General features: G+C 34.7%; 1 protein-coding gene across 4 annotated transcripts in view; it reads left to right on the top strand.

The window, feature by feature from the left end:
- DCUN1D1 (defective in cullin neddylation 1 domain containing 1) overlaps positions 1-12,187 on the top strand; it is a 42,537-nt gene that overhangs the window by 1,050 nt on the left and 29,300 nt on the right. The window contains exons 1-3 of one of the 4 annotated variants that reach the window (XM_081302796.1): positions 124-140; positions 5,728-5,793; positions 11,561-11,777. In XM_081302796.1, the coding sequence (XP_081158922.1) occupies positions 11,603-11,777 (175 nt within the window). In that variant the 5' untranslated portion in view covers positions 124-140; positions 5,728-5,793; positions 11,561-11,602. Of the gene's footprint in view, positions 1-118; positions 141-5,727; positions 5,794-11,560; positions 11,778-12,187 lie in introns of those variants that run through there. The other 3 variants (XM_081302795.1, XM_081302793.1, XM_081302794.1) reach the window with 3 other exon arrangements.

The raw sequence follows: 12,187 nt of genomic DNA, 5'->3' as shown, positions 1-12,187 counted from the left end.
AAAGTCTTCCAAGCTTAAAGACCCTTATAATCTCATTGTTTACTTTGGTAATTACGTCTCTGACTCTGTTGCACACTCTTTGTTTTTCAGAAGCGATGTTTGGCATTTTACAGTCTGAGCTTGAGTGGAATTCCTTGCAGGTTACTGTATGAATAGTAAAAATGATATTGTCCTTTTGCTTATGGGGAACATAAAGGCCTCTTTGAGGAGTGTGTATATGCGCGCCGGTGTTAAAGGAATGCCTCAGTGTCTTTGGTTTTAGTGCGTTATTTTCGCTGACCGACTCGTATCTAGCCCTAACATTCCAACTTGTCAGTATTTTGGTGTCCTGTATGGATAAGTGGTCTAGTTTGCCACATATTCAGGGTTCTGTTCTTTGATAAGTTTCATAAAACTTTATGATTTGTAAGAAAACTTTCCTATGAAGTACAGGTTAATGTTTGGATGGATAGTACGATGTAAGTTCAGAGTTCCACCGGGAATTTCAATAAATAAAACTCTTCACATTCAGTTGCGTATAAAAAGCTTGAAATAATGAAATGCAATTCCCTGGTAAATACTAAGAGCATTGAAATGTGCAGTAGTATAGTTTAGTATAGTCTCCAGATCATCCATGTTGATGTTCATCACTTGTTCAGGTTTTCAGGATTAATGTGATTCAGATAAAGAGTTCAGCTTGGGTTGGAGCTTCTTGTAAGCTTTTGTCTTTTTGGTTAATGTTCAATTAGGTAGTTTTGGAACATATCCATAAGTCATGTAATTATACTGGCGGTGACAAGATACCATTAATTTAGAACACTGTGGCAGAACTCCCTTCATATCACTAGGATTGTCTTGGTATGCCATTATTCATTTAGAAATGCAACATGGGTCCATAAAAATTTATTTTATTATAAACTTATAACTGTCTAGATAGTTTTTGGGCTAATCTTAAATTTTTGATGTGAGTAGTGCAGCCCATTTCTACAGTACATATTAGTGTCAATTCTAGAATAAACTTAAATGATGGGACATCTGAAATATGTTCTATAAGAAAAAAAATTATTCAGTCAGCTTACTCATCCTATCACATGTGTCAAAAATAACCCCCAAACAAGACCATATGATATTATTTTTAAAAGATTTTTTTTTTTTTTTTGTAGATGGACAGAATACTTTTATTTATTTTAGAGTGGTGCTGCTGAGTATTGAACCCAGTGCCTTACACATGGTAGGCAGAGTGAGCTACAACCCCAGCCCCTTGATATTATAATCTTCTAAAAAGTGTTCAAAATTTCTCAATTGCTTTTTTTACTCATTTGTAATAGGGCAGGGTCAGATATAATGATTTCTAAAGTTCTACCGAGTTTACAATTTTATGATTGTAATAATTCTTATTAAATGTGTATGTAGGTTGTGTAAGCTGTTAGGTTTTTATGCACCCAGCATCAGAATTTCAAGACCTGAAATGGCCTCAAAAATCATTTCATTTGCTCCTCCCTACTTTTATAGAAGAAGAAATTCAGGCTGAAGGAGGTTTTCAGGTTCAAATTTGTAAGATTGTTACAGAACTGAAAACTATTTTCTCTTAGCCTCCATTTCCCCCATTTGTGGTACATCTAAATAAATCTTTTAAATTACATGAAATCTAGCGATATGGCTGAAAATTGCGTTTGAAATTACATTAAACAGAGGAAAACCTCAGTATTATAGTGAATGTGTAAGTAACAAAATTCAAATTAACAGGTAGTTAATGTTATTAATTACTGTATTTTTAATGGCTTCTTATAAATGTGTGAACTTTGAAATTTAAGTTTATATTTTCTACAGAAATCAGAACTTATAAATCCAAATGTGTAAGTCTGTTCCAGGTTCTCTTTTCAGAACTTGCTTTACTTTTCTTTGCACATCCACAAGTAAAGGAGGGCCTTGATTGATTTTATCGGTTGTTTATTAAATGTTCATTATGTGCTAGACACTCTTCAAGGCACTTAGGAGATTGTTTGTGTTAAACACACACACGCACATACACATATCACTGAACAGTAATCCCTGCTCTGGTGAGGGTTACATTTTTAATAGGAAAAGACAATAACAAGTATATAATCTTTTTAAATGTGTTTAGAAGGTATTAAGTTATATGTTGAAAACACAGTGTTCAGGAAAGGGTTTGGGAATGCTGGTGTGTGGTGGAAGTGGTGTTGCAAAATCGTGTGTGTAACACTGGAGATGTGAATTTTGAGCATACTAAGGAGATGAGGGGACTAAACTATGCAAAAATATGATGGAGAGAATTTGAGGAATAGTGAGATCAGTGTGACTGTAGCTCTGTGTGTAAATTGTAATATAGGGTTATGGAGCAAATGAGCTATGAGTGCTAGGGAGTGGGTACAAGGTGAGCATTGAGAAGATATTGGCTTATTCCAATAGAGATGGGAATTCACTAAGGGATTCTGGGTCTTTGTTTCTACCAACACTTAGTGACCTCTTACAATATCATAATTATTTTTAAAACAGCTTTTAAAAGACAAGACCCTTCTTAAAGTTTTATTTGCCATTTAGCTTATGTGTACTGTTTTGAATTCTATTTATGATGACTATCTATGTTCAATAAAAAGTAGTTGGTCATCAAGTTTACCTTCCTACACTATGGTTAATAAAAACAACACACCAAAATCTCTTTCATAGATTTGTTGAATATGTTCCAGTGGTTGTTCTGAGTTTAATGTCTATATGCAGAAAATTGGGCCTGTGGGGAAAAAAGAAAATTGACATTTGAGAAGATACTGTGTGCTTCTTAGGTTAAAATTATTCTCTACTCCCACTTATGAAATAGTATTACTACCATTATTTAGAGTATCTGGAGATGTAAATGTAGTGGTTCTAGATAATTTGACCAAGGTAGGTTAAGAGCTGGTATGTGGCAGAGCAAGGGTTAGAAGCATGGTCTCTGGTTCCACACTTTTATCTCCCCACCAACCCCCATCCCTCCCTCTCTTCTAAACTCAGCAAGCACCATTTCAGTACAGGTGTGGAGTCTTATATTGAAAAGCAGCAGTTGTTTCATATAAAATGATCTGAAATAAGCATTTAGTGTATGGTTGAAAATTACAACACTTTTGTGCATATGGTAAAAAAGTTGGAAAGTAAAATTAACACTGTGAATTTTGTTTTGTTTTTTTTTTTAAAGAATTTTTTTAATATTTATTTTTTAGTTCTCGGCAGATACAACATCTTCGTTGGTATGTGGTGCTGAGGATCGAACCCGGGCCGCACGCATGCCAGGCGAGCGCGCTACTGCTTGAGCCACATCCCCAGCCCGAATTTTGTTTTTTTAAGTTTTAAATTTAAAAATTCATTTGAGTCAAATGGCTGTTTTGATTATGGTCTCCTATTAAGCATAAGGAAAATCTGGGGGAAAGCCCCCTTTTAAATTTCAGTATGTGTGGTTTTTAAAGTTGCAATAGTATTAGCCTTGACATTTGATGAAGAGAAATAGTTCCAAATATGATTCAGTTGCTTTGTGGATAGAAACAGGCTGACTATCTGGTTTACCTAGCCACTTTAGGTGTATGTCATAGTAGCAAAAATGCAAGGGGAAAAATGCCTCTAAAATAATCTTTCATGACTTTTTTGAATTGATTTTATATAATTAGTATCTAGTCACTGAGAATTATTAGACCATTTTTATGTATTGTAAAAAAATTTAAAAGACCTTACTTTTAAATGGTTCTTTTCTTTTCTTTTTTTTTTTTTTTAAAGAGAGTGAGAGAGGAGAGAGAGAGAGAGAATTTTTAATATTTATTTTTTAGTTCTCGGCGGAAACAACATCTTTGTTGGTATGTGGTGCTGAGGATCAAACGCGGGCCGCATGCATACCAGCGCGCTACCGCTTGAGCCACATCCCCAGCCCTAAATGGTTCTTTTCTAACTGAGCACAGAGATAGGTTGCAGAGATAGGTTGCAGCCCATTTTCTTGTTATATTTTAATAAATATTTAGAGTGCTTATTATTAATAGGATCTTAATATTTCTACTTAAGATTTGCGTAAATATCAATTCTTATAATTGGATTTTATTTTTCAGGGGTCATTTATTATCTTTATGAAAAAATATTGTATAATTGTTGAATGCTAGCCATTATAAATGAGGTACCTATGGAACTTTAAAAATCACATTTAACTCTGAGTTTTTTGTTTGTTTGTTTGTATCTCAATAATAGTGTTAATTGGAAATTTCTTCAGAAAAATGAAAGGAAAGCAAATTTATTTATTTGAGATGAGATTTCACTATGTTGGTAGTGAAGAGAAAATTGTTTAAATTTCCATTAATGGGATACTTTATTTAAAAATCTGTGAGAGAAATTCTACAGAGCCACTTGAATATCTACATGTATAAAAAATATTTCTGACTTTTTTTAGGTGGATTGACACTATATTTCATTGTTTAAAATACTTATGAGCACATTATTCCACATTTGACCCAGTAGTTGAACACTGCCTCTTAAAGAAAAGTTAATTTTAACTGTTACAGTGCAAGAATGATAAGCAGCAAAGTCCTAATAAGTATTGTAAAGATTATAATTTAAAGAATACTGTGAGGGTTTTGTTTTGGATTAACATTTGAAATTGCAAACATTTCCTTATATTTTCTGGCCATAACCTGCATATGTATATGCATTTTCTGTTTCTTTTTTATTGGAAAAGGAAACCTTGACTTTTATTTAGTACTTTTGATTTTTCTACCTGTTCCTCCAACCTGTAATTGTAGCCATATTTTTAAAATAAGTAACAGGACCATAAACACATTTTTTCTTCCTGTTATATATTGTCTTTAAAATAATCTTATCATCTTCTTCCCTGCCACTCCCAACAAAACACTTAATAGTCTTTCTACCCCCAAATTATCCTTTCAGATAGGTTGTGGGAGAATGCTTAATGGGGAATTTTTAGTGAGAATACAAATTGTTTACATTTGAAAAGGGAAAGGTCAGTTACTTAACTTTTCCATAAAAGGAGGTAAAGAAATATTGCTCACAATTCCTGTCCTCCCCCCAGTGCACACAATAAGTTAGTGGTTACAATTTTGCCTTTTGTTTTCTGTTTCACATGAAGACTGTAGAATAAATGGAAAAGCAGTTTTCTTTGAAATTGGCTGCAGAATTTCAATCCTGGCTCTGCTACTTTTTGGATGACTTTAAATTGTGTGTTCTGAACCTTGTTCCTCATTGTTTAAAATGGGATCAGTGAGACCACCTTGTAAGATTGTTCCTAATTAAATGCCAACACAATGCCTAGCACACAGTAGAAGCTCAGATAAATATTAGCTGCTAGTTTTTGGTTCTGGTTTTTTTTTTTCCCTTTACCTTAAAAAAAGAAAAGAAAAGAAAAGAAAATTTATTTTTATTCTGCTGGGCTCGGTGGTGCACGCCTGTAATCCCAGCAGCTGGGAAGGCTGAGGCAGGAGGATCAAGAGTTTGAAGCCAGCCTCAGCAATGGCAAGACAGGCACTGAGCAACTCATGAGACCCTGTCTTTCAATAAAATACAAAAAATAGAGCTGTGGTTGTTGCTCAGTGTTTTAGTGCCCCTGAGTTCAATCCCCAGTACCAAAAACAAAACAAAAAAACCTTTTTTTCCCCTGGACTTTTCTTCCTTATGGATTTGTAAGGAGTTCTTACTGTATGCTAGTTACAGTTCTAAGCATTTAACTTGAATTAACTCATGTAATCTTTAACACCTTGTTTACAGAGGAAGAAATTGAGGCACAGAGATTAAGTGATTTTCCCCAAATCACACAGCAATTAAGAGGCACAGGTGAGATTAAAATCCTGCCAGTTTGAGAGTTTGTATTCTTAACTAATGATGTTATATTGTCTCTCTGTGCAGGTAGAGGGCAAAAATAGAAGGAAGACCTATTCCTACTTAGATTCTTAGCCTGACTTTTCCTGCAGTAGAACTTTGCCCCTAGGCGAAAGTCTTCCTAGGAGTAGGTAGTTTCATTAACTGTATTGATTTTTCCTACACTTTTGGTGTGAGATCTATAAATCTGTGGGAAGGCCTTTTTTTTGTATATGAGTGTTTTTGGCTATTGGTAACATTTGGCTGTATCTGCAGAATACTATGTATCATATATGAAAAATAAGATTTTTCTAGACTAAAACTAGTTATTAAAAATTTCTTGTGAAGTTAAATTGTTAACTATATGATAACCACAAGGAGTCGACATACAGTGTTTATCCTGGGAATTGTGGATGATCATAAAAATGTTTCACTGTTAAAAACATTGACTTTTATGAACTAGATTCATCAAATAATTACAATTGCATTTGAAGGGGCTGGGGTTGTACCTCAGTGGTTGAGCGCTTGCCTGGCATGTGTGAGGTACTGGGTTCAATCTTCAGCACCACATAAAAAAGTAAAATAAAGATATTGTGTGAATCTACAACTAAAAAAAAAAAAAAAGAATTGCATTTGAAAAGTAATAAATGAGTGTCTGTTTCTTTCTGAGTTCAGCCTGAAGTTGAAATTTAAGGGTGAGAAGATGAAAATTCAGAGTAATATAAATAATCAAACGGATCTTGTTTTTTTGCTTTAAAAAATAATTGCTTACTCATTAAAATGATTTCTGTTTTGAAATTGTTAGGAATTTTCCTTAATTGTTTTTGGTGCCGGGACATACTTAACAGTAGGAAGACTTTATTAAAACTTTATTTATATATATATATATATAATTTTTTTTTTTTTACTATAGGGCCATTCTTCTATTCACAATACTATGTAGATTTGGTGTTAAATTATATTTGACTGTATACTTGGCTACATCCAAAGTGCTATATTTGAATTTTTTTCCCCCAGATAAACTATTATTATTATTGGTACTGGGGATTGAACTCAAGACTTTATGCATGTTGAACATGTGCTCCACCACTGAGCTACATCCCCAGCCCCTAAACTGTTACTTTAAATGTCAAGTTAAATTTTTTGAGTACAATGAATAAAAATGAAGAAGTATTAGTATACAATAATAATGTGATGATAATCCAGCCATTTTTATTTTGGAAGGATGAACAAATAAGTGTACTTTATTATTATGGTACTATTTTTTTTTTTTAAAGAGAGAGAATTTTTTAATATTTATTTTTTAGTTTTCGGCGGACACAACATCTTTGTATGTGGTGCTGAGGATCGAACCCGGGCCACATGCATGCCAGGCGAGTGGGCTACCGCTTGAGCCACATCCTCAGCCCTATGGTACTATTTTTAAGTTTGGTAATATTGATAAAATTAGAGTTAACATTATGTACAAGGTATAGCATTTTTCTTTCTTTTTTTTTTTTTTTTTTGCTAGAATTTAATTGAAATATATCCTGTGTTTTACAGTTTTCATACTTAACACTATTGAATTTCCTTGAAAACTGGATAATATGTAGGTAATTTTAACACTTGAGTACTGAGTGTGTAATGCTTAGTTTTATTTAATGATCACTCAAGTTTGTTTTTCAAAAGTATTAAAGTAAAAGGCGTATACTACATTTGAGTGCTGAATCATTGTAGTCATCACATGTTTTTGTATTTGGGAAGATCCCTACTGGGTTTATAGTAGAAATAGAGAAAATCTATTTGCTTTTTCTTCTATCTCAGTTTTTTTTGTCTACCCTCTCATTGCCTATAAAATAATTCTCTGGTTAGTCATCCCTTTCCTGTCTTTAAGTTGATAAAAATTTAAACTTTTGATGCTCTGCTCTCAAAATCACCTTGCCTGGTACATCTTTGTGGCCTGGTAAAAGGTGTGAGAGTGTTATGGTCCACCTAAATAGGCTTGAGAAGAAGGCAAGTATATATAATCTACTTCTGAGACTACAGAATTTGAGTATATGAAAATTAGTGTTAATGTTTATTCTAGTCAGGGAAAGCTGACAGGAATGAGCAGAAGTAGAGCATACTTATCAGACTTTGCAGGAATAGGATTGCCCATTACCCTTGGTCTGTCTGGAATCCTTACTATCAGTTCTTTGTTGGGTATCATCCATTAGCCTTTATGGTGTTGGAAATGGGTCACTGTGGCCTCTTTTCTTAAAATATATTGATATTGCCACAGATACCAGGAAATTACACATAAACCAGTTAAAATAGTTTTCATTACATAAACTTAAAAATAAGATATGACTTGAAATTAAATAATTAATTTGTTTACTTTTGTTATTTGTGTGGGTTATACAATCTTTTATCCTTGTTCCACCCCCACCCCTCATATTTTCTATAGAGCCTTAGGGCCTGTTTTTCTGCTTCCCTTTAACAAATATGGTTAAAACTTCAGGAAACTTAGAGTATTGGGTTTAATACCATGTGATAAATCCTCAGATAAACCTGATTGTTTTAGGAGACTGGGGGAAAGTTATGCAAGAAGTTAAATCAGATTTAATTAAAAAGTAATTTCCAGGATATGGATTGTGGTTGGTATACTTCCAGGTTAATCTCCATTTCCTACAATATTGTACAGCAGTCACTGATCACAGTGACCCTCAGGTACTTCCCTGTTTGTACCATATGACTCAAGGGAGAAAGGTTTTTTTTTTTTTTTTTTTTTTGGTGGTGCTGGGGATTGAACCCAGGGCCTTATGCATGAGAGGCAAGCACTCAACCTAGTGAGGTATATCTCCAGCTCCCAAGGTTTATGTTTTAAAAAATTTTCAATAATAAAAATTGAAATCTGAATGACTGTCTTGTTTACTTTCAGCTAACTAACTTTCAGAAATTTAAATTATCTTCCTTGGCATTTGATTTCCTTATGAGTTTATTGCCAATTTGAGTAATAAATCTCAAAGATGAGAGAGTTTTCAAAAGGGAAGAATCCTAGATCTTTGAAAGATGTGTTATATAATGGGATATGACTTACCTGGCGTCCAGAGGTTGTAGTTATTATTAGTGATAAAGTAGCAAATTAATAAATTTATGTCTTTAATATTAATGGAGAACAGAGGTTGAGATTTTAATCTAATTCTAAACAGTAACATATTTACAAAGAGGAGTGTGACTGCCAGATCAGACTACTGATCATAAACATATTTCATGTTGCATGAGATACGATTGGTTTTCATTGGATTTTGCGCAGTCTTATTTTTACTCTGATGAGTAGAAATATATCTTTGGTTGTCATTCTTGAGATTGTCAAAAGCTTTATAAATATGTACAGCAAGCAGTGTACTTTATGGAAAAGTTACTGGGGCTAGATGTTAGCTCAGTGGTAGAGCACTTGCCTAATATGCATGAGTCCTAATTTCAGTCCCCAGTTCTGGGGGAAGAATGATGATTAAGACCTGGATTTGTGGGCTTAGGTCGTAGCTCAGTGGTAGAGCGCTCACCTAGCACATGCGAGACCCTGGGTTCCATCAGCACCACATAAAAATAAATAAAATGAAAGATATTGTGTCCATCTACAACTAAAAAAATAAAAAATAAAGAGACTTGGATTTGTGAGAATTCTTTGTTTTTGAATCATTCCTACTAAAAACCTGGGTGGGTTTTTTGTTTGCTTGTTTGTTTTTTTGTGGCACTGGGGATTGAACTCGGGCACTTTACCACTGAGTCACACATTCCCAGTTCGATCTGGGTGTTTTTGTGAACAAATACTTCAACCTGGGTTCTTTTTCATGTGTCCAGATGGGATTAAGATTTGTGGTCTCGGATGGGGCTGGGGATGTGGCTCAAGTGGTTTATTGCCCTTGCCTAGGATGTGTGAGGCACTGGGTTTGATTCTCAGCACCACATAAAAAAATAAAATTAAAAAAATATATTGTGTTCACCTAAAACTAAAAAATAAATATTAAAAAAAAGATTTATGGTCTCGGGTTAGGGTTGTAGCTCAGTGGTAGTGTGTGTGAAGCACTGGGTTTGATTCTCAGCTACACATACAAGTAAATAATAAAGGTCAATCAACAACTTAAAAAAAGAAAAAGATTTGTAATCTCTAGATTTGGACCATACTAGAGATTTTGGGGTTCTTAGATGTGTTGCTTAAACTATACGATACATCTTTGGGGGTTGGGTTGTGGTTCAGTGGCAGAGTGATTGCCTCTCACATGTGAGGTACTGGGATCGATCTTGAGCATCACATAAAATAATAACAAAATACAGATTAAAAAAATAAGATACCGCTTAATGTTTGCCTTACTCAAGTACTTTTTTCCCTTTGTTTATCATAAGTAGAGTAGAAGAACTGGCACTTGGTGTGGGGTAGGAGGGGCAAGAGTAATAATGGGGAAGTTGTACAAGGTGCACAGGGGAACCAGTCTGGGTGGAAGAGGAGGGAGAATGTATTTTTTTGGATTTTTTTTTTAACAGATTTTTTTTTGGGGGGGGGGACTGGGGATTGAACTCGGGGGCACTCGACCACCGAGCCACATCCCTGCCCTATTTTGTATTTTATTTAGGGATAATGTGTCACTGAGTTGCTCAGCTCCTTCCTTTCGCTGATACTGGCTTTGAACTCATGATCCTCCTGTCTCTGCCTCACTAGCTGCTGAGATTATAGGCGTGACCCACCAGGCCAGCTACAGAGAATATTTTTGAGCTGGGTCTTGAGGGAGAAGACATGGTTCTTGTTACTGGGGAAGAGTGGGGGGCCTAATTGCCCTGCCTCACTTTGTTTTAGGTTCAGGTCAGATGAGAAAAGAAACTTCGTCAGTGTGGGCAAGTGGAAGGTTTGCATTTATAAGGGCCATTTGGAGAGAGCAAGAGCCTGTGTTGGGCTCTTGCTAAGGCAAAGTGGTGATTCCTTAAGGGGAAACAGAAGAAAAATCCTATTAAAAAAGTAGCTCAGTGGGAAGGATGCTTCCCATTTGGATGAAGATATGAGGAAATTCTAGCCATCAATTTTATGGTTCCTGGTAGAAATGTAGGAATGTCTATTACTTTTATTAGCCAAAAATGACAAGAAAACAAGGTACACAGTGCTGGGGGAGCATGGTAGCATAGCAAACACCTGATTAACAAATACCTGTTAATCATTGTTCCCCAGAGTCATTTGACTGATTAGCTAGATAGTGTCACCTTCTCTCCCACCACTCTTTATTTATTCCTGTGGAACTTTGTTTTTGGTCAGTGTTTTAGGATTTGCTGCACTTCCCTTCTGGAGTTTTTATGCATGTTCTCAGGATGCACTATAGGAGAGATGCTGTGGTTGAGCTTCCTTTGCCTGTGTGCTAATGTCTTTTCCCAAAACTATACCAAATTTCATGTTTCAGAATTTTAAAATTTTATCTTTTTCAGAATTTAAAAAAAGTCTTTCTGGGCTGGGGATGTGGCTCAAGCGGTAGCACGCTTGCCTGGCATGCGTGCGGCCCGGGTTCGATCCTCAGCACCACATACCAACAAAGATGTTGTGTCCGCCGAGAACTAAAAATAAATAAATAAATATTTTTAAAAAAGTCTTTCTGATTAATAATTATCAAAAATAACTTTTAAGTTAAAATGGTTTAATGTTTTATGAGGAAAAATATTACTAGGAATAATTAGTCATAAAGAAATACTTAGTCTTATGTGATTTTACATAGAGTTTCAGTTTATTTTCTGGTTTTAATAGAACAAGTTGAAATCATCGCAGAAGGATAAAGTTCGGCAGTTTATGATCTTCACACAATCTAGTGAAAAAACAGCAGTAAGTTGTCTTTCTCAAAATGACTGGAAGTTAGATGTTGCAACAGATAATTTTTTCCAAAATCCTGAACTTTATATACGAGAGAGTGTAAAAGGATCATTGGACAGGAAGAAGTTAGAACAACTATACAATAGATATAAAGGTGAGTGCTTGTGACTTTAAATATTTTGATCCAAGTTTTCCAAAGTTCTGGGCTTGTTGTGAGAAATTAGATACTACATAGAATATAAATTGAGTGGGTATGTTTAGAACTCTGCAGATCTTGAAATTATTTGAGAGATCTGAGAGGAGGAATTATTTTCCTCTTTTCACTAAAATTTCATCCAAAATTTTTTTTAACAGATTTTTTTTTTTTGGGGGGGTTACTGGGGATTGAACTCAGGGGCACTCGACCACTGAGCCACATCTTTCCTTTCCTGTTTTCCAGTCTGAGAAAGGAAAACCAGGGGCCATTTTTTCTTCCCCTCTTTTTGTGAAGCTCGGCTGAGCCATATTTTAAGAAAACTTACAGAACAACTTTTTAAAGAATTATAAGTAATATGTACTTTTAAA

This window comes from Spermophilus citellus (assembly GCF_964194105.1).
Source record: "Spermophilus citellus genome assembly, chromosome: 7".
In the NCBI taxonomy this organism is placed as follows: Eukaryota; Metazoa; Chordata; class Mammalia; order Rodentia; family Sciuridae; genus Spermophilus; species Spermophilus citellus.
Note: the sequence above shows the minus strand (reverse complement) of the source record. Positions and strands in the feature narration are given on the sequence as shown.